Raw genomic sequence first — 25,586 nt, 5'->3', positions numbered from 1 at the left:
TGAGAAATGGGTATCAATTAAACCTACGAATAAAAATTAAAAAGTTATTTCTCTGAATAAATATTCAGTTATGTGCAGGTTAAAAAATGCAGTAACTACAACCTTAGTATAAATGGATTCCCATTTTGATAATTTTTCTTTTTATGTAAATAAAACCCATCATTAACAAATCATCTTAATTTAATTTGATTATATCAGTTTAATTATTGTAAAAATACACCTTTTTCATGCGTTTTGTGAGTTAATTTAACTTGTAACGCTAAACCAAACACTTTTCAATATTTAATCGTGATGATTTATACAACTTAATGTTTTTCACATTTTCAGTTGAATCTTAGTTTTTTGTCTTTACTTATATATTATTAATTAATTAAAAAGTTTAAACGTCTGCACGTTTGAGATAAATCATCCAGAAAACAATACGGTTCGATTCTAACCCAACAACCCTATGTTAAGATAAATAAAATAAATAAAAAAAAACAAAATATATTTATCCTATATATTGTGTAGGATATTCTATACTTTTTATAATAATTTACTGAATTAATACTAATCAAAATAATTTAAATTAAAACTACTTACATTAATCTAAATGTTTGTTAATTACTAATGTAATTCCGTAATATATGGGTAACATAATTCAAACTTTGAAATTGTTCAGCAAGTGGAAAATTAATTAGCATTGGAATTGAAAGGGTAATACTAAATAAATACTATATTTTTTGAATTGATAGTAGCGTTTAGTTTGAGAAAATATTTTTTTATTACATAAACTAAAATATTATTGGAACACTTTTACCTTTTTTTTAAAGAAATTTTTCTAATCTATAATATTGTTATATCAATATAATGTAATGTGTTAGATTTCTAAACGTATATTAAAACATATTTTGTTTTATTCATATTAATTTTGTATCGTTTTATATATATATATATATATATTTGTTTATTTCTAAAAAGGTTGATAACCTACATTTACTTACTGACTAAAAACAGACATTGACAAATTACAGAATATATTATTAATTAAACAGCATAGCGAAATTTACAGTTTTTGATTTAGATTAATCATGTAGAAAAATTTACAAATTGTTTCAGTATTTTATTACGTCATATTGTTATTAGATTATTTTTAAATAACTAATGTAAAAAATATTAAGATAAATATAAATATTGTATGAAATTATTCAAATTTAAATTAAATAAGTATCCATCAATAAATCAAATGCACTGTGCATGTATTTGTAGATAATCTCAATAAAATTTTATAATATTACAAAATATGTATCGTAAAATTGTTATTAATACGGGCATCATATTATTATTTCATCTTTTTGGTTTTTATTTTTTTTCATCGATAATTTATTCAAAATAATAATTAATATATTATAAACTGCGTATGCGTTAGTATTTATTATATTATTATGAAAAACATTTTCAGCATCAGAGAATTTTAAATTTTCGTCGTCAATTGATCTCGCACACTGTCCATAGTCCATACCCATATGATTCACTACCACTATCGTGGTTTTAAAATACCTAAGTGCGATGGTATTCCATGCATGCGCGCATCCAAATTGCCTATGTGCTTTGCCTTGTAATCAATACAACGGCAGTTGTGCTACTAAAAGTGCCTTTTATTTCAGTATATAACCGTGGTTCATTTAACTTTGCTTTCGGAGTAGAGATCCTTTTACGTGGCGTTCAAACATCACGTTTACGTATAATTGTGTGTGTGTTTGTGTGTGTGTGTGTGTGTGCTTGTATTGCTACGTTTTTAGGACTATTATATTAAATGGTTGTTTTTCGTTTTGTAATTTTGGTTTAACTTTAAACATCCTCCGTCCTCTTTTCAAGCGGTTTACCCAAAGTCTGATGACAACGACGTGGTTGATTCTCGTCGAAAAGAGCCACGTACCACCACCAAAGATTTTATAACCACTAGAATTTGAGCAACATTGGGACAACAATCAGAGTTAATTCGTACCAGTGGAAAGAAAAATATTTTTTGACACTCTTCTATGGTCTCTCTTACTCCCCGTAATAAGCTGAATGACAAAATCCAACTTAAATTAAATAAATAAATAAATACAAATCCTACGTGCTCTTTTAATCTAGATGAAGGAAACTTCATAAAATCTTCTTTTTTTCACACGCAAAGTTTCATAGTTAAGTATTAGTGGTGAAAATTAACTTTTTCTGCGTTAGTCCTAATTCGAATGTGATCAGAATTAATAACTCATTTTCAACGTCAATGACCTAGGTATTCGTTTTTCAGTCTATATGAACAAAATAAACGATATCGTAATTTACAAAAAAGGACTAAGGATTAACTGAATGTAACGTGATCAATAATATCATATCAGCGAGAACTCAAGATATGTATATACTATATACGTATGATGGAGAGGAGTTGTTTGTCGTAGTCGATTTATGGTCACATTTTTTCCTCAGCTAACAACATTCTAAATTTTTAAGAAATTGGCAACAAACACTTTCGTTTTGACGGTTTTTATTCTCAATTTATTGAAGCATTTAACGTTGGTCTTATGTCCTGGTTTACTAAGATCGTTCAACGAAACAATATTTCTGCACACTAAATTAGCTTATTGTATTATGAATGTTACGGTTATAATTTTTCAAAACAACTATATCGTACAAATATAAATAGTGAGTATAATAAAACAGTTTTCATTTAAAACATAATCTCTACCAAACAATATATATTTTACATCCATGACAAGTATATCAACTCAATAGTATTCAGAAATTAGGTTGTTTTATTTTTCATGAGTACAGACTATGTATAATTGCTAATACACGCAATTTTTTATATTTTCTAATATTTGATTTAATCACATACTGTTTTTATTTTACTTTATGTAAATTCAATGCCATTTTATTTATTATAATTACAATGGCAGCTTTATTTCTTAAGTATAACTGTATGATTTTGTTTAAAAAAAAATGTATAATTGACAATCTAGTCACAAATGTATTCAACACAATTAGGATATTACAAAATATGTTAATTAATCACAATATTTAATTGGGATTAAAATATTTAAAATAATATATAATATTACTGCAAAAAGAATAACTATACTAAATCGATCTGTTAAAACTTCATCGGTAAAATCGGTATTATTAATACTCGAAAACCGTTTTCCATTGTTTACACGAGTTGGAACCATAAATTCGGTAATTAATGTAGGAACGCATGGTGGTGTTACGGTAGCTCTACAAGGTGATGTTGGCATTAATTTAATTAATTACCGGTAATACTGCATATATTATTCAAACTGTTTTATCAAGCTGCGATAAACAATAATAATAATCTATTTGGGCTTTTTCACGGTTTACTAGACGCGCGCAATCAAAATAAAAATGTACTATGATAATCGATGTTTTCGCACCGTTAAAATCAAAATCAAAATTTCAAATACCTAACAATATATATGCATTTATGTATATACCACATTATGCGTGTGATGATGGAATGAAGTTGATTTAAGAGCTCTATCAATAAAATGTTAAAAATAAAACATTCAATTATTGTTTTTGAGTTTTCACAAACAACTTGAATTAGTGGCCCTATATACAGCATCCGTGTATGTTTTGTTCAGCGCCCGCCGTTTGACCGTTACTATTCGACGACGGTCGTATTCACTATGGATGTAGCTTGTTATTAATTTGTACACACAGTTGGCTTACTTTAAAACGAGTCAAAACATTTGATATGCGCTGCCATACAGATGTGGTATATACTGAAAATAAAATAACACTGATAAAATAGGAATGTAGTCAAATAAGAATCAACGTAATTTTCCATTGTTATTGCGGTTGCCGGTATTATGCTTATTTTATGATTGGATGTAATGTTTAATGTTCAAATAATATTTCAAAAATTTCAAATAAATATTTTTTGTCCCCAAATAATTATGATTACTATATGGGCTAAAAACATTTAGAGTTTGCCATCAAAAAGGACATGTCCATGATGACAAGTTGGTAGGTACATTATAAAAAGCCCATATCCGATGTCGTGCGATATTTTCTCATTTTTCGGCGCGAACTTTCGCAGAGCACACACATTGTGCGTCTCCTCTGCCTCCCCTTTCGTTCTCCAAACACCACTATCCTATATATAATATAATACAAAACATACACATAGAAACTTATACAGCACACCAATATAATACTCACACTTACCTTAAAACGATCCACTCGCAAAATGCTTTAAGGTCATATTTCATTTTGAATTATTATATACCACCAACAGCGGTAGCAATAGTGTGTGAAGTTGCGCGCGCGCCGTAGTAGTAACCAGGTTTTAATACGGTCACTACGAGTACCATTGCCGACACAGACCATCATAAGAAAAGGAAGAGGTTATATCTCGGCCAACCATTCGTGATATTATTATTTTTAACTTAAAAGGTAAATGTTGTGAGTTACCTATTTTTTTCTTTTTTTTTCTGAAACTAAGTACCAGGTCATATCTGACTGCAAAACACAATTTATTATACAATCATTCACTATTTTTCATCTTTCTAATCATTAAATTGTAAATATTTTTTTTTTATCTGATAAATATTGATAGTGATGAATGGTAATAGAAAAATTTTATTTTAAAAATGAATGAATATTAATAACTAATACGTCTTAAGGTTTCTAAATTACTCAGTATGAATCTAATTTATATAATATGATTCTTTAATTTCTTGTTTAGTTATTTTTATTGTATAATTTGAGAGAAATATTAAAGTTCCATGGTTTATTCAACTTACTTAAAAAACGATAAATTAATTATGTACATAATATTTTCTTAACCTTTGCTTATATTATAAATAAATAAGATTATAATAATGGTGACATAATTTTCGAGGCTGCATAAATTAAAAATTATTATAGTATCAATGTAAATCACCAATTTTACTTAAACCTTCAATATATTTTTAATTATGTATAATATGTTATACTGACTAATAATTTTAAATTCATTTTTATTTTTATCATTTAAATTTAAATATAATATAATTATTATAAATATATATTTAAATACTTGATTAAATCGTTATAATAAATAACATAATTTAATAACATTAATAAACCATTATACAATACCTATTAATTAAAATAATTTAAGTATATAATGTTTCACTCAAGTAAAATAGTTGAAAATAAAAAAAATAGTTGTTTTGCAGCATAAAATTGGGTACTGAGGTATAACTCAAAAGTCAATTTTAGGCAATGTTTATTTTTAAGATTGGTCACATAGTTGGTTTATTGAATATTTCCAAATCCGTTCAATATTTTTAAGATATAACCCAGTCATGTTTCCTTAAACTCTAAGGACAATAACTTAAAATGCACCTTATTTTTTAGTTTAATAAATCATATAATATGATTTTATCAGATTCTGATAAATTAAAATAGACGAAAAAATATATATGTAGTATGAAAATAAATAAAAATTGTGAGGTATATCGTAAATACAAGTAATAATATTATACTTTTAATAATTAAGTTACAATTATGTATTCTAAAAAGAAATATAATATAATATCTAAAATAAAGTGTATTTCAAATATTTTGAATTATGTATTATTCAGATTAATTAAAATAATTAAAACATTTATTTCAGTATAGTATTATTCTTGCTGAGATTCAAAATTATAATTATTATTTTTTTTTTGCTTAACCTAAAAATCATTAAAATATAAGTATTTAAATTAAAACTTATGAAAACTTTTTATTTGTTATATACCCAACATTATATTTTATAATATAAAATATAATTTCGTCACTATTCATATTTTTTCTCTTATTTTTTCGAATAAAACTAATGTTGTTTAAACTTTTAACAAACCCAAAGTAATATCTTGAAAAAATGATTCATCGTATAAGGCAGTATATGAACAAGTTAAACAGTACAGCACAAAAACATTTTTTAAAGTGTTTAAAACATTAAATAAAAATATTTAACATTATAATAGTGTAACGAAAATATATTGTTTATTTTATTGAAACTTGTAATAGATAAAAATGTCAAGTATTATTCATTCAATGAAAGCAAAAACGATTTCTTTAAAAGAGTACATTAAAATCATATTTTTACAACAACTTTTTATTTCAGAAGTTTTATTGATTTCTTTAGCATGTAGTCTGCAGTTATCCCAATTTGTGATTGACTTAATAACAATTCTTAAGAACGCAACAATAATATTAATGCATCAAGTAAAATGTCCTAATTTCTTTATTTAATATGGTGTACTCAATTGTATAGAATATAGGTAAATTAAGTATTATTTTCACAAAAAAAAAATAATAATTGTATAAACAACGGACAAAACGGTTTCATTAATATATTGAAAGAGTTGTACACAATATTCGTGTATATAATATCATAAATAATTGTAGCAATAATTATTATGTAATTTTTTTTATTTAAAATTTTACTTATGATAATTTCAATACTAGTCAGTTGTGCTTCTTTCATGACTACGAATATCAAATATTGTATAAATGAACAGCAGGAAACAGGGGAAAAGGAATGATAATCTACTAAACCTTATTATTATTTTGGAGTGGGAACGTGACATTTGCAAACATGTGTACAACAGATTAGTGGGTTCACAGTTTTTACATGCAGTATTCTAGCGACCCGGGTAATGAGACACTGATGCAATGGCATTGGCTCTGATGGCATATAACATTACGAAAAAACGTGCCCCCTTCCTCCGTACACACACATTTACACGAACATGCACTCGCACACATACACTCATGAACATGCATATTATGCATATATACTAGATGAGGCCTTTTGTTCGAAAACACAGCATAGCCTTTATAACGTGCATAACTAGACATGCACACTTGACAATACTGCCGACTCGACAACTTTGCTCTCTTTCTCTTTCTCTCTCAATCTATCTCTGTCTGTTCGGTTTCAGCCATGGAACAATTGAGAGAGCGCACGCACACTGTCATGCTTTAGAGTAGAGGGTGTTGCCATAGCCACAGGTCGAGTACTCTCTGTCGTCGCCTTTTTTTATATCTATATACATACGTATGTATGTATTTATGTATGTATGTATGTGTATGTATGTGTATGCATGTATGTATGTATGTATGTATGTATGTATGTATGTATGTATGTATGTATGTATGTATGTATGTATGTATGTATGTATGTATATAATATTTATATATATGACTTCATAATAGGGCGGAACTTGACGTTGTCGCTTTAAAAAAAATTTCCAATGGGTAATGCATAAAAAAATCTCTGAAATGCCATGGATATTAGAGAATAGGTAGGTACTGAGAAAAATCCACTTGGCGCCCAAAGACACAGTTTTCAAGTGCCCACTCGTGTAGACATCGAGGGAAATTTTCTTTTGTCAGTTATTTCGACGTGGCCCACTTGAACGAGTCATTTCAAATAAGTTCATTACGTCCTATACCCCGGACGATTTATTTTTTATTTTTAAGAACTTTACCGTAATAACGGCAACCAAGCTATTTCTCTTTTCATATAAAAATTATTTTTTTAGATATTGCTTGTGTATGGTGTATTTATTATCGATTTTTTTCGGATTACCTATTCATTAATCAAATACAATAATGTTGATAATATTATATGTACATATAAAATGTAAATCTAAATATATTATCCAACGCTAAGTTTATAATAAGTGTTTAGTTTTATTTTATTTTAATTTAATAAATGCTTAATAAATAATTATACGACATTATATACATAATATTTCTGTTAAAAATTGATCAAACTAAAAATAATTTTAACTATATTGTAATTGTACGACTTTTAAAAATATACGATCAAAATGAACAATAATTTATAGTTTAACCTTAAATTTAAAAATGTCATAAAATCCATTCTTATTAAACCGTTACTTTTTGACGTTTATCAGAAATAACTGGAACAGTAAAACATACATTTGTGATTTTATCTCTGAATGTTTTTAACTTGACTACTACACTTTTAACCACTATAACTCACGAACTGTTTTGATCAAAATTAGACATTTAACTCTGTAATATATCGTTCTAATCATAATTATAGCTACTTTTAATTCTAAAAGAAATACGATGATTCAAACGATTAAGTATCTTTAAAATATTTATATTTTAGCATTATAATAATGCTACTGCACTGTATATTATATTTGGTAATTAGTCATTAAAATTGAGATATAAAATATAAAATAATTTAAAATAAAATAAATATAATTTTTATTACTTAATAATATAATATTTTTGGCACGTTCTTGTATAATAAAACAACAATTTAAAACAATAACTAGCAAGCGTAATAATTATTTTAAATTTAAATACTTTGTGAAAATAATGAAAAATGCTACTTGATTTCTAAATTTTTTTTTGTTTAATAAGTAAATTATGTATTATATGTAGATGATAAATAATAATTAAAAATATTAATTATTTTTTTAACGTATACAATTAATAATAATAAATAAAATATATGACTAAGAATCCATTGATAATATTATACATAATATAAGTGTATTCTTAAATTATTCTAGTTTTGCTTGCCTATATAATATAATAATAATAATAATTATGTTTTACTTTTGAAAAAATGTTGCGCATTTTTTTTCTACGAAATGAATTAAAATGATTGAAATGTCAGCATGCACTGGTGTTCGAATTGTTTCCGATCGCGAATTGTCCTGATCCTTTTGTGCACATTTCGTTTTGGTCGGATACGGATTTTTTTTTTATCGCTTTAATCCCGCGGGCGCGTTTCCGATGCACCACGCCCGGATGTCAGTTATTTACTTCCGGTTGGGTTCAACATAAAGGACGCAATCAAGTCACGGTGAACAACACTCCCAACACCCATCCTTGCACAAAATTGTTAAAGGTCTTTCGAGTCATTACAAAAAGAAAGAAAAAACGATCGTTTACCGCCGCCACCGTTGATGGAATATGAGAAAGACGGCGACAGTGGTGGATTCTACCAATGAGATTGCGTTGGATAATCACCGATAGTCTTTCCAAAGACGTCCGTATTAATTCCACATCGGCTTCCGTAATCGGATATATTCTAGAAAGTTGTTATCAGTGATGAACACCGGTGAAAAGTTGCTGTCATTCACAGGAGTCACGTATTTCCCAGCCCCTTTGTGTACGCCAGTTTTCCAATTATTAAACTAGTCTTTTTGTGACGGTTTTAACTAGTTATCTCTGCATTTTTCAAATCCTCTTCTTCTTGTTCACATATACTAGTCTTGGTAGGCGGCAGGCGCCTTTAGAAACTGCGGTGACTTTCGAAAGCTCTCGAGTTGTTCAAACGCAATTGATAAAAATGTTATGACGGGAAATCCGTAGCAGTGGCTTAAAACTTATTCTCTCGGTTTGTCGTATATTATTTCTTAATATTAATCTAACTGGTTCATAACTGATGTCTGAATCTTATGTCTGTCTTCTGCATCTATACGCGCAGGATTTTTCATTTTAGCTACACAAATTTATTCTAACAATTACCATTCTCTACTGCTCACAACTTAGTTATTTACTCGTAATAAATATTTATTGGTTTTGATTGGGAACTACAAATTTAAATACAAGACTATTTTGGTTTTACTCAATACGGTCTCAAATTTAAATAAGTTTTAAAGATTTTTATTATTTTTATTATAGTTATTATTAACTTGAAATTTGTACATTCATTAGATATTTAGATAACTATAGCTTTCTATGGCTATTTATTTAATCTTTAGAATATTATAAAAAATATTAAGATATTATTATTTAATATTTTGATTGTTAAATGTATGGATTACATTATATAATGATACACATGAATACACGTTTTTTGTCTTTAACTGCTTAAAAATAATTAGTGTGATAGTTATATGTACTTATTAATTATTTCCTTGGTTTTTTTTTACAGATTGATCCGAAAGTGGCATTTCCACGACGAGCTCATCCGAAGGTATGTAAAACTTTTTTCTTTTATATTCTTTTACTTTATACATTAAAATAATATACATTTTAAGTAGAGCATTTTTCCCGGAAAAACTAAAATAAGCTCAGGTGAATAGTATATTTGTAAAACAAAAAATTGTGTACTCATCTGCTTAATTAGAGGTATGAATTAGTTAACATTGGTGAACGCTATTTTCATATTAATTATTTTTCTATACATGCTTGGAGATTAGTCAATTCACCTAGCAATAATTAAGTAGGTACATTCGAACGTATTCTTAGATAAAATACTATAATATTCTATAATGTAATAAAATTAAAGATATATGTATACAAATTTTCATCTTATAAATTTTAAATACATTGTGTAAGTTATAAATAATAATTTAGAAATATTATTATTATTACTTATTAAGAGTATAAGTATAATTTAAATTATAAAGATTTTTAATTTTAGACTTTTATCTACTATTACATTTATACTAAATTATAAATCAATACAGACATTTACGACATAAAATAAAGAAGTTTATTATGAATTTAATGTTATATTATATATGACTTGCGTTTTAATTAACTATTTATAGTGGTAAAATAAACGCACACTAATGATAAAATATCGTCGTTATAAATTAGTTTAATTAAGTAAATATTTTTAACATTATGATTATTTGGGTTTGGGAAGAGTGGTCAGAATGAGATAGAAAAACCAGCTGCAGCTATACATAATAATACATTAATACAGTACCTTAAAATAGTCGTATATATAATTTTAGTGTAATAATGTTTACGAGTCCATTAAAGTAAAACCTAAATATTTATTATAAATCTTTTTAAAGGTATAATTTTACCGATTTTCTTGCACCGTATTATTATTTCTTATCGTTTTTTTATACAACAAATCAATAATATTGGGTACCCATGACAATACAGTTGGAAATTTACCAGAAACGTAACATGTATATAGTGAAAATACAAAGTCTTTAACATGCTGGCTGTACTTTGGCCATGCATCATAATATTACACATATTCCCTTACATAATGTATAACAAAAATGTACGAAATATCTGTACAAAGGGTTACTCACATTTGACGAGCTTAGAGATATGTAGTTTGGTAAGAAAAAGGATGAATTATTTAACCAAAGTGATCTTCCTACTAAAAACTACGTTTTTTTCTATAGATATATAATATATAAAATATTATATTATATATTATATATACATATACTTTCCTATTTTTCGTCTTTTTGTAGACAAAAAAAATCAGTGTTTTTTCTTTAGTTATACAGCTACATCGTACAATTCGAATGCTTTAAACATCTGCATAATATAGTTAATTTTTTAATATTGTACATAATTAGTTTTCTTATTAAATTTATATTTGCAATTGAATTCTTAATAACTTATTTGATCCAATTGATTTAAAAATAATATCAGTGATTTATACATAGATGTAATATAATTAACTTTGACATGAAAAAATAAATAAAAGTTAATTTACCATTATTTTTACTTAAAAAAAAAGTGTATATATATAAAAGTTAATATAGTTATACTTTTATGGTGACGTATATTTTTCTTTTTTACCAAGATATTAATTTATAATTTCAATAATTATTATTGTATCTACCTATTTTACATATTTTATGTAGACAGTGTAAATATTATATGTTATATAACATGACTTTGACAGATACTTCAGCATGGTTGGAATACTATAACGCTCATTTTATTTTAAGTAAAAAATGCAAATTCGACTGCGGTATCAATGTATCGTGTAACGGTTTAGCGAATATTTTTCAATTATTGTCTGTTTTAAATCACTTATAAGTTTGTATTTATAATATATGCCTATACACTTTTAATGGCCATAAATTTTCTTATAAGCTAACATTGAAGTTTATTTAGTTTAAAGTGTGGTAATGTATTTAAAAACAATGAAATTCGTAATGTAGACAAAAAAATAAAAAGAGTTTAAGTAAATATATTTATGTCTGAATATATTTTTTTTTACTCTTTATAAAGACAATAGATGGAGATTCGAATTCTATTCATATACATTTTGCAAAAGGGGTTTCTGCTCAGGGGAGCAAGCAGACACTCCGGTTCGACCTGCACATATTGCCAATATTCTGAAATGCTGCCGGGCGAACATACATATTGTAGGCGGATTTCTTGGATACCTTGTTTTTATTGAAAAGTTCAAAAGCCGGATGACTTGTTGTGTTCTCGTTTAATAAAAATAAAAAAATAAAAAAACAGGAAATTCGTACACATAAAATATGTGTGTGTGTGTGTGTGTGTGTGGTATATACGCCTAACTTAACAATACAATGAAAAAAAAACACCAACGGTTTTCCATTTGTATACGCTCTAAATGTAATTTTTCCTCAATTTCATGCAAGAGGTTATTCATATATGGTATTTTTTTTTATGTCTAATATCAGATGTTTTATTCACATTGACCATATTGCTGGGAATTTGTACCGCCGGTGTAGCCTACGCCTTTAGCCACCACCTCCGTTTAGCGGTGTTATCATATAAATATACATATACCACCAATGTATGTGTACAACACTGTACACAATATACATATAATATATGTATATATTGTTCTAGTCTGCCGTCTTTCAATTTATTTCTCCGACACAGCAACGAAAGTGGAAATTGCTTGTTAATAAATTAAACCCTTAATAATTCTTTTTTTTGTGCGCGCCGCCGTGCAGTTTGAATTTCGTTTCTTTTCTTTTCTTTTCTTTTATTTATTTATTTATTTATTATTATTTTTTTTTTTGGCGGGCCGAGACACGAAAACGGAAATTATTACCGAGCAATATAAATTCCATCGGAACATTACACGACCGTCGCTGATAATAAATCACCGGTTGTTGTCAAGACGAGATACAATTAATATGATATTTTTTTCTTCTCCGTTGCCGTCGTCTTCTTCTAAAATTAATACTGGCGAATAATGTTATGACGGGGAAACGAACGAAAATAATCCGACTGCGACACGACCTCACAGGCACCGCCGCCGTCACCGCCAACTCGTTTCCAACACGCCTCTGGTTCGAGTGAATCATTGTTCTGCCAGTCACTATATACACTGTTTAATTTAATGGGACATTGGAGTTTTGAACTTTAGCCTAATATGACAGCTATTAAGTTTTGTTTTATTGACCTTTGCAAAACCATCCTATAACCTTTATATGGGGCTAGTCTCTCATTTTGTCTGTATCTCGTATTTAAACTACAAGCAAACCTTCGATACTTGACGTATACGTTTTACATGATATTCAATAAATATCGTTAGTTATAAATTAGTGATATGACAAACACCAAACATAATATTGTATTGCATTATATAATAATAATAACATTATTGCATCAAAAACAGATTATATATTTTATAAATAATTAATTTAAATTTGAAATGTCGCTGCACCCCCTATAATATATCTAAGTTTGTGCTGGAGAAGTGGTCTTTGATTTAAAATAAACTATACAATAATATTGTACTGTAATAAGCAAGTAAAATAATAAAAATATATTATATTAAAAAAAACTTTAATCTAGTTCGTTGATTAGTATCTGCAGAATATCATATAATTTATGACCTTCTTTTGTTTTAAAATCTAAACACATATCAAATGTAACGGATGAAAAAACTAAATGATAATTCAGGGACAATTTATTCTCACTAACTGAAAATAAACGCATTTTACCATACATCAAACATGCATTTACGATAATTACATAATTTTATTGAATTTTACATTGAAGTCCCAATAATTAATAGTTATATTATTTCAACCAACTTTTTCTGTTAGCCGATTAATAGTTAAATTTATAAAAATATTAACTTACCATCAATAGTTCTCTACTGGGGCTTCGTTCCTATGTAATATAACACTTCCCATATAGTCGACAAGCATGCAACCCTATATAGTGTTAGAAATGTCTGATAGGATTTAAATTTATGATGTAACCTAACCATAATAATTTTAGTTATCACATCACAAGTATTTCAACATAATATTATCCCTTATGTCATTTCATATAATTTAAAAAAGTTGTTCTATTTCATGCATTTTTATTTATTTTAATTATTTTTGTTTTTTTATGATATTATCTTGTTATATAAAACAAACTGTTTCATTTTTTTTTTTAATGACAAATTTTCTGAAATAAACTATATTTACATTAAGAATTTATTTTGAGGATACAAGAACACAATTTTAAGTAAAAATATTCCAATTATTCAACGAATATAATTTGAAAAATGTTTTAATCAAATTTTAGTCTATTATAATATAAATAAGAATGTTTTAAAAAATCCTTTGATGTTTTGTCATTGGTAAATGACCATTGCTTTGAAATTTCACTCCGTGTCTATTTTGTCAATCTTTGAGTACTATATCCTTTTCATGTTATCCTAATTGGAACCATTGAAGTGTGCTGAGAAAAATACCTACAGTGTATTAGGATTGACCAGGTTGTTTTAATTTTAATTAATGTACAAAATCTTTTCACATTGGCCATATCTAAAAAAATGTTGACTAAAATTCGTTTAAAAAACTGTTTTTCATTTAATCAACAATATAATATATTGTTTTTAAATTATATTTTAATACAGCTTTGTTTTTGCTTTATTATTTTAATACTGAAACGAAACAAAATGTTTATTACTAGTAGTATTATTTAATACTATCTATTTATATTGTGTTTTATTAGTACGACATGTGCATGTATAATATTTCTAGAAAATAAAATATAACTTAAAATATAGATAAATTGAAGAATTATTTATCAATGAATTGATAAATGTTTACTATACATGAGCACCGTCTATGCAAACTTTCTTATAAAATAAATAGATACTTTAATTATATCTCAATAAAAAAAAAAAAAAAAAAAATGAAAATATCCTTATTTGATTTAAGTACAAATACACTTAAGACAGTATAAATTCTAGCTCTTACTATACAAACCAACTGTCCTTCTTGTCCGCCCGTAGTTAAATCCCATCAAAAGATTCTAACGATAAAATTATTGTGACAGCATAACACACGATTATCAGATATGCAATGGGCTGGGATGACGCGAGAAAACATTTTGTTTTTGCTTAAAAAAAAAACCCCCAACTCATCGGTAGCAGCCGTCACTGGCGACGAGACGCGATGATGCATAATCGACGTGTCTTCTACTTGGACGAAACACGTCTTTACGACTCCTTGGAAAACTGTAATGTTTTTCGTAATTCGGTGACACTGTGGTGCTTCGCAAGCACCTACATATATTATTATTGTTATTATTCGTTTAGTTCCTTGGGTCGTGTGGTGCTTAGTCTGCGTTTTATAATAATTAAAAACTCGCACGACTCTGTATAATAATAATAATAATAATAATAATAATAATACGTGTTATTTATAACACCTACACGAATTACACACACACACACACGCGCGCGCGCGCGAGCAGACACCGACGACCCGACTGCGTTTATTTTGCACACAATAAATACTGAGCGCGCGTGTATTAAAAATCATACACACGCATTGTGTTATCGTCGGCGTATTGTACGTATTATATGTTTTAGACGAACAACGAGCGACTCGAAGTTTATAAACTTTCGACGTTCCCTTCCACACACACACGCACACACACACACACACCTACACCCATCCATCCACCCACACACGCGTATATATTATATACACGTTGCTGCGACTGATGGGACGACGGGGTTAGAGAAATGGTTTTTTGCGGGGATGGCGGAGAGGGTGCAGGTCTGCCGACGGTCTGGGGACGGAATAAATTGCTCGTAAGTCATACTGTGTTCCTGTACGAGACATTTCATTATTATATATATTATTATACGCGCGCACAAGCGCGCGGGCGCGACTTTATCGTTATGTGTGTATACGCTCACATCGTTGTCGGAGTTCTTTGTGCGCCGCGTATGTGTGTACGTCGTCCGCGACCGAAAACTTTGTTCCGGTTTATCTGATACGCGAGTAGGTACCTCCCGCCCCGCCACGCACGCAAAATAATAATAATAATAATAATAATAATAATAATGTTGATGATGATGATGATAATAATATTATAGATGTAATATAATTTATAATAACAACATTGCGTATCGCGTGCGATGTAGACGTAACGTTTTCGGCCCGACAAAGACGCTTCTCGTGATGTATATACATAATATGCACATGTACATAGCAATATAACACAGTGCTATTTATTTACATATTATTATATTAGTGGCCTACGCGCCGTTAAATTCAATATTATTCTTCTCGGTTCGCGAGTCAAAGCCTGTTTAATCCGAAGGATTGCTATTGCGCATTAATCGCTCACATTCGTCTAACGCCATTACATGCACCTGCGCACCTGTATATCCTCGGCGCGTGTTCAACGCACCCCCAGCCGTATATATAATAATAATAATATTGTGTTACGAGCCTTACTGTTCTCTTTTAAGAATCCGATACACCGCCATCGGACGTTGACGTCGTCTATTAGAACTCAGAATTACCTGCGAATTAGTGTCCAGAATTTTAACCCATCTTTGGTTCTATATACTTCTATACAACAAAATTAATTGTTTGTTTTCTCGAGAATAATAATAATTCCGTCGTATATCGTTATTATATAATATATTATGTTTTAACTTCCTTTTTCGCATAATGAGAGACATCATACATTTTTTTCCCCACCAACAACCATAAATTTGCATATTATACACGTGCGTATAGTGTTTATATGTGTACAAGAAATATATAATCGTCGACCGAACATTTGTATAATATACGACTGTTGTAGAGAATCAAATCGCCCGTGACATATTTTATTCTATATGTATTGTGTAAATCCCTGAAATCTATAATTCTTTCACTTCTTATAGATGTATTCCATGTACACTACCACTACCACACCATCACCACCACTATTGTCCGCCCAATAACTCACAAAAAGTTACTATAGTCAATGAAATCCGACTTACTTATTCGAAGTCATTTACAAACAATGTTAACGACCGATATCGCTAATGACGCTGGCCAAGAAAGTTTCAGTTCAGCGAACACTGTTCCTTACTCTTTACTTTTAGCTTTAGAGTTTTTGTTCAGATTTACGAGAATTTATAAAATAGTTGATTATATTTTCTTTGCTTTTTTTTTAATGTTTTTACCAACTAACCGTGGAGATATATTGCTCAAGTATCAAAAACATTAAAAAAAAAAATATATTGTAATATAGAAACCATTCAAACGTAATTATTTTCTTAAAGTTTATTACAAGATACACCGTAATAATATCATTATATTATTTTAATTACCCTGTAACAAAATATTTTCTAGTAGAAAGAGTGATGTTCTTAAAATTTTAAGAACAATAAAAAATAAATCCTCACTTTTTCATGTACAGATTAGACACGTTTATTAATTTTCATCCAAAATGTTTTTTATTTCTTATTCGCCTATAGAAATCAATCATGTTTTTTACGTAAGAGACATTATTATATATTTCAGTGATTAAAAATCCTTTTAATCATAACGCCTGTCGCCTGTAGTAGTGCAGTGAAAAGGTTTTTGTTCGTAACTCCAAGTTTAATACATAAAATGCGTTGAATGCTTGAATGTATTAATGTACATTATGTTATATAATTATTTTGAATATTAAAATCCTTAACAGTTAGTATTACCAAACTATAGTTATGCATTTCTCGTATGAAAAAATAATGTTAAAAATTCACATTAAACAGCATTTTGATTTTTTTATATTCCACGCAAGTTTGTTGGAATATATTGTTAGACATTCACTTATTTGAAGTTCAAATAATTTACACTGTTATATAAATAAATAAATATTTTTTGTTCTAATAATTTGTAATAAAGACTTAATAACAATACTGTTATTGAAACATGTTATAAAGACGTTTAATTTTAACCATTTTATTACTATTATTATTAATTTGACATAAATTAACTAAGTATAATAAATAATAATAATATTTTCACGGCAAAACATAATGTTTAAATTATGCAAAACAATACAAAACAAAATAATAGGTATTGAAATATGAAATTGCTTTATAACACGTAATTGTAAAATATATATGAAAATGCGTTTATTCTATAGTGTTACGACTTACAATTAACAAAACATTTTTTTTTCATATAATAATCTATACTAATTTTTGTAATTAATGTAGTCATATAATAAATAATTTCATTTTTGGATAAAATAAAAGTTATTTTATCACATTTTGTTCAATTAATAATACATTTTAATAAGACGTATTTTTTTAAATATTCATAATCATTATATTAAATATTAGCATGTATACCCTTGGTTATTAGTTACATTAAATGTTTATCGAGATAGTAGTTTACCTATAAACTTTAACCTATAATTTATTTAAATAATTATTCATTTAAACTTAGATTTTTTAATTTCATAAATTTTCTTTTATTTAATTATATAGCATTTCATTTAATCGATTAGATTTGAATTTGACCACAGTGCTGTCTCTAAGTCGTATGATGTGAAGCTGATAAAGTAATTACATGTGTGTTGACAGTGTAAGTTAGTTATTATTTGTCTTATACGACAATAAGCATCGTTCCACAGATTACATATTATTCTTTATTTTTTTTGTTTTTAGGAATTCACTAATCTGAATAAATAATACACAGTCTGTTGGTAAATGTGTTTTCTTTTCTATTTCGAATTTAGATTTTTCCACTTACTAACAATACTTTTGATTTTTGATTTTCCTTATTTTTTAAAATTTTATTTTTGCAAACAGATTTGTTATTTAATTTTGATTTGGTCTTTTATGTGTTTTTTTTTGTTTGCGTTGATTATATTACAGTAGACGCCGCTTATAAGACTCACTTTGGGACTAACACAAAGTGAGTCTTATAACCGAATGAATCTTATAGGCGAAGTGAAAAAAAAAACGATTATGCATTTCTAAATTTTATTTTACTACATATTTTGCTTTAATTTTAATACCTTAACACATATTACATAGGTACTTATTATTGAATAATTTTAATAATCCTAATAAAAAAAAAAACTAAAATTATAATAGGTAAATACTATATATAAAAATATTATAAAAATTATACATTAATAAAACATTATAAAGTATGTATGTATAATGTACTTATTATTTATTTTGAAAAATTATTTGTGTACGTATGTGTATTTATGTACCAGTAATTACGATAACTATGCAGCCACCAGATAATCAGATACCTTACTATAATAATGATAATCGTTGCGATAAATGTGAAATTTTATCTGCGATAAAAATTTTTATACGCTATAAGATACCAACAGAAGCTAAAAATAATCAACATGAATATTATTTAATTTTTCAATACCAATTTATTTCTAAATTATAACCAAAAAATTGTATTTTCTACTATTTATTTTACGAAATTTGAGTCTTATAATCGAACTGTTGTGTCTTATAACCGATTTTTTTTTAAATGTGTTTTGATACGTCCGGACCGTTCCAGACGATTTTGAGTCTAATAAGTGACTGAACCTTATATCCGTGAGTCTTGTAAGCGGCGTCTACTGTATTTAAAAACACTTATCATAATGGTTTAATTAAAACGTATTTAATTTTTCTTTTAAATTTATATATGTTTTTGGGCCAATGTTTTTCTGATATAATTTTTGCTACATCTATAAAACTGTGATCCTATACATATAATAATGCAACAAAATCCATTAGGGACATTCAAAACCATTTTGTTGGTAAATTGTTGGATCGTGTCAGAATTTGAGAGTATTCTAGAATTGTAACCACCATGAATATATTATTTATGACTGCTATTCTCCCCTTAACTCGGGCGGGATCAGTTAATCAACGATAATTTTAATGGAACTCGAAGTTCCTCTTAACCCTTTCCCCACCACCACTTGACTGTACATCAGCTTTATTTCATAATCCTCGAAAATACCCTTTTCGTAAAATTCATTTTAAATGTATCGATTCACACTAATTTCAGTACACGCGGAATCTGTGACAATAACATAAATAAAACATAATGTTATTGCAGGAAGACGTAAATTGACTTTGAATGTAAATAGCGTGTCAAAATGTAACTGAACGTAAACTCAAAAATTACTCATTGCAGTGACGTTTACAAACGTAAATCGCTAATTTGATATCTTTACGAAAACTTTTTATTTTATAGGAATTCAAATTCAATTTTTTATTTTCAAAAAAATAGTGCCCTATAAAAACATATAATACCTATTTATGCAGTTCCTTTATTTTATATCTTAATTATTTTGTACGCTTAACTTTGTTTTACAGCTATCATTTTTCTCATTACGTAAGAGCCGATATTATTAACAACTGAAAGAATGTACCTACCTATTATAATGACGATCAATTAAAAACAAATTTAATAAAAAAAACTTGAATATGAAACTATATATGTATAATAAATTAAATTATCTCGGAACAATTTGTAGCATATAATAACGTATTACTTGTAACGGAAAAAAAAAACTTGAATGTTAAAATGATTTTTTATAGGTACAATTAATGTAAGAACATTAGTATTATAATAATACATAATACAATGTCTGTTTTATAAATATACGTGCTATGAATGCAAGATTATTTTTAAAATGGATTTAGAGTGCTAAAATCAAAATTGTACGACTGTAGCAGCTTTTATAAAATATAGTTTAGAACAATTTTTCAATTAAACCAAGTTTGATATCATTAATTTGCTAATAACTGCAGTACGCGTAATACTTTTGTTTCCTCTTTTATAACAATAATAATAATGAAAGAATAAAACAAAATAATGATAATAATAATAGGAATCTTTGTCATTTATACGGGTAGAAATTAATTTCCAGCAAGCTTTCCGTGATTTCGTACATTCTTTTTTTGTTTCCGGTCGGTTCACCCCTTCAACATACACACGCGCGCGCGCACATCTACACGCGATATTATTATTACCCACCCGGGGTGACCCGTATACGATTCGTGTTTGGGCACTCGGATTTAGAACACCACCACCGCGATGTAACCATACGGCGCGTTCCAGAATAAATGACCAACACGACATCCCGAGTAGGTAGTTTAATTAAATTCTGACGTGAGCATATTTTATTTTACCGGACGACACAATATTACAGTAATGCGTACTTTATTTACCGACACGCGCAATCCCAATCGATCTATCTGAGCCAATAAATCTGTATTATCCATTCTTGCTATTCTTAGTATAATATAATATGCATGGCTATACATAATTTCGGAAATATTCAATTGATAATAAATTGTATAGTAAATCGCCTATAATCTCTGTGAACATAAACGCGTGAACGTTATCATATGACGGTGGATGGGGAGGTTGTGATATGATTGGGCTGTGGGAACTTCCTGTGATTTTGAATTGAGGCCCTAAAAGTTAAGCCCACTAGTCAGGTGTTTTTAAAATATACGATAAAACAATTGACGATACCTAAAATAATAATTTGTCCATATTATTATATAATATAATGTAATTTGTAACATAGGTACTCACATTATATTACATTTGAGTCTAAAAATCCTCGTTTATAAAAGGATAAATACCGAATGACCCAATACCATTTGAAGTCATTAATATTCTTCTACCTAATATTTACAAAACAGGAATTAAAATAAGCAAACACGACTATTAAATATTATTTTTGTTATTATGATGAAATTATTACTAAATATAACATACTGTATATACAATATACTATGTTATACATTACACCTATTTAGAAATAAAATAATTTAATAGGAGTCCATCTAACATTTGTACATTATAAATTAAAAAATTTGAAATTTCAACATTGCTCTGGATTATATAAACTTTGATTTTCTTGAATAAGAGACTCAGCACAAGCTCGTAACCAAATAGAACAAATGGTACTAATGTAATATAATGTAATAGAAAAAAATTTCCAAATTCTAAAATAGTTAGACTGGGGAAGTATAGCTATAATTAATAGCGATATCTATTTATAATGATTAATGATAATATATAATATATAGTATCATTATAGTATGTGTATGCGTCTATGTGCATCGCCGAGTGCACGTCACATACGAATCCGATGGTCTGGGCAGACGACAAACATCCCGGCGGCGGTGTCGCGTAGCCTAGGGGATTTCGCAACAAATTAGGCACATCAACATTAATTACGTTTGCGTCCGGGACCCGTTTCGCGCCCGTCAAATTCCGAATTCAAACTAGATTATTCCATCCTGCCCTGCTCCGCCTCTTCTTCATCCCAATGCGGCGCACTATCCACCGCCCGCCCGTTCGCTTGCGCTTTAATTACTCTACGGAACGCACTCATCCCGCCACTACTCGCTCGTCGTCATCGTCTCGTCTACTGCCGCTGTGGTATATCATTATATTATACACCCGCGTACCCAATGGCTTAGATAGAAAAGCTGAAGGAGATGCTTCAGGCTTTTCCGAATTTTGGGGAAAATTTTAAAACGCTTTTAGTGTTCTAGTATAGAACTTCTATGAACGTATTACGAAGACGTAATCGCACGTATTAAAGTATTGTAATTTATGCGAAGGCATGTGCCCTAGGTGATAGGTGCTTAAAGTTGTCTGAAAACTACATTTATGTACTACAAATATTAAATTATAATGTTATATCAATTATTCTATTGTCTAATTAAAAATACTATGTATGACAATAATACTTCAATATTTTTTACAATATAATATCATTTCCTAAAAAAGGTATAAGTACATAATGACCTATTTAGTATAACATTTTTATGTCATGTTTAAAAATAAATGTATTTATTTATACCAAAATATTATGAAGTACTACAATTATTTCTAATAATTAGCACGAACACAGTTAAATTTAATGACGTTTTCAGAGATATAATAAACACAAAAAAAACCTAAAATAATATTATATCCATCAAAGTAAGTTATTGAATAAAATAATTTAATGACTCAAGTAGATAAGTTAACTTATTTTCTGAATTAGAACAATTATATACATTTTACTATTTTAATATAATATGGATTATGCAAAAAAGTATTATGAAGCTAAATAAAAAGTAATCTATGAAGTAGGGATGCTTCATGACACAGCATTTTGAATAATATAGGGCATATACATAATAAACCTCGATTTTTCAATAAACAAAAAAATATATATCTATGTACAATTTATTGAAGAATATTTATATTTGATACAATATGACAATATACGCACAAATCGAACATTTTCATTTGTCGATAACTTGCATACATTGTTCATAATTATTCGCACTGACATCGTTTTATAATTTAAAACGATATACAATTGTACTAAACACATAAAAATGCATAAGTAAAAATAATGCTTAAACGTAACTGCTAACTGCAGTTTTGTGAATAACGACGCTCTGTAATTATTTACAGTTTTAGTTTTATGATAGTAATTTTGGTATATTATTATACCACGATAAATTGGATTGGGTGGGTCGTTTTAAAAATGTATATTAATCATAACCCGTTTGGGGTTTATGAAAACAGTTTCGGACTCACCCATATTATATTATATTATACGTTACACGAGAAAATAAGCATTTTTTTCGCGTCGCATTATACATAAACCAGCCGGGTTGGAAGCCAAGCAAAAAGGTCGATCAACTGGACCGTAAACGAACACAAAGGTCCGTTTGGATAACTTTACGCGTGTCCAAGTTTTATGTTATTTTGTTTATTTATTTTATTTTTTTTTTTACCACCCCGTCAGCTCTTCTGCCAATCGGATATCGAGAAATATATATATATATATGCATAAAAGCGCCATGTATGCGTAAAAAATAACGTAGATCAAAAAGAATGGATATTTTTTTCTGGTGAAACTATTTTCCAAATTCATCGAACATAATATTATATATTATCCATCAACTAAATTAAAAAAAAAGGAAAACAAATAGTTTTTCACAAGATTTTTATTCGTCAAATATTGATTTGTATATTTAAATTTGTTGTATTTAGATCATTTGCCTGCATGAACAGCAAAAATAACCTTTAATTTTACATACAAAAAGAGTATAATATTGTACGATTATGCCGCTGACTTAGTAACTTTTTTCGATAAAAGGTTAAGCTTATAGAGTGATAGTAGAGGTTAAATATTATAGGTGTAGTATCTGAAATAATGATGTATGCTATGATTCTATATTTCAATCTAAAATTATATCTATTAAATAAAAATATAATATTTTCAAATATTTTCAAACCCATCTGCTGTTTACGGCCGTTATGTTTTATTGTTTTTTTCAAAATAATCTCAGTTTTATTCTAATGATCCAAGTAAATACTTTAAATGATCATCTATTTGATATTCGTTATAACCATTTTATATTAGCTCACGTTTATAAAATTCACCATCTAGTTAATAGAAATAGTATAACATACTTTTATTACATTTAGTAAATACAAGTAATCATTACTAATATTATTGTATAAAAAACCTTTTTTAATATTTATTACTGACGAAGGACGCGTGAAAATTATTATACCTATACGTTGACTACGCTTTAATATCCTGGAAATATTCGTTTCTTAGCTTTAACATATTCGAACGATTCAACTGGCTGTAGGTATATGCAACTATTTGAACTATTTTATAAACATACACACACACACATATCCATACATGCATGCATGTATGTATGTATGTACGTTTATAAAATATATTATATTTGTTATTGCATGGTGGTTTAGATGGCACTGATATTAAAGTCTAGGGCGATTGAACATTTGAAGATGTATAATATTGTATATACACACACACATATATATATATATATATATATATATTGGTGTGTATAATGTATATGTTTTCCTTTTATACACCGATAAAGATGTAAACCCAAACACATGCAAATAATTCGTAAAGTAAGTATATGTGGTATCGATACATGAATACTGAACAAATTATTTTGTAAAAGTTATTAGAAAATACGTAGAAAATATTTACATTATCCGGGGGAAGGAAAAAAGCATTGTAATTATTTATATACAATTGTATTTAAGACATTATTGCAGATGTTGTTATTCTTATAATCTTTATCATGTGATATAATTTTAATATAATAGAGAAATATTTTAGGAATAGAGCGTTATGCTTCAGTCAAATAGCACACATTTAAAAATTATTATACCTAACCTTAAGTAACTGAACAGATAAATGATAATATAATTATATAATCATTAGATTTTTAAGACTTTGTAGTAAGCACTATGCTAAAATATTTAAAATGTACGAACATAATGCCATGTAAAGTTTTATATAAAGATTTTTTTTTACATTTTCAATAACGAGCCTATCTAATGAAATTGTTATACACTATCAAACTGAAGTAAGAAATATAAGGATAAAACCTTAATAAGACAAAAAGGAACATAACTGTGGCTGTTGTATGTGGTTTGTACTTAATAAAATATGAATTTGGCAATAATTGATTTACACGCCTAGGGAAACCATCACTATAATATATGGGTATAAATATCATATGATAACTATTCCAATAATAACAAGTA

General features: G+C 27.8%; 1 protein-coding gene across 8 annotated transcripts in view; it reads left to right on the top strand.

Moving 5' to 3' along the window:
- The window catches only part of LOC113554786 (RNA-binding protein Musashi homolog Rbp6), a 377,023-nt gene that overhangs the window by 240,908 nt on the left and 110,529 nt on the right, over positions 1-25,586 (top strand). For all 8 annotated transcript variants that reach the window (XM_026958766.1, XM_026958760.1, XM_026958764.1 and 5 more), the window contains one exon: positions 9,947-9,988. In XM_026958766.1, coding sequence (XP_026814567.1) covers positions 9,947-9,988 — 42 coding nt within the window. The remainder of the gene's footprint in view (positions 1-9,946; positions 9,989-25,586) is intronic.

This window comes from Rhopalosiphum maidis, chromosome 2, assembly GCF_003676215.2.
Source record: "Rhopalosiphum maidis isolate BTI-1 chromosome 2, ASM367621v3, whole genome shotgun sequence".
Lineage (NCBI taxonomy): Eukaryota > Metazoa > Arthropoda > Insecta > Hemiptera > Aphididae > Rhopalosiphum > Rhopalosiphum maidis.
This window is presented reverse-complemented; position numbering and strand designations above follow the sequence as displayed.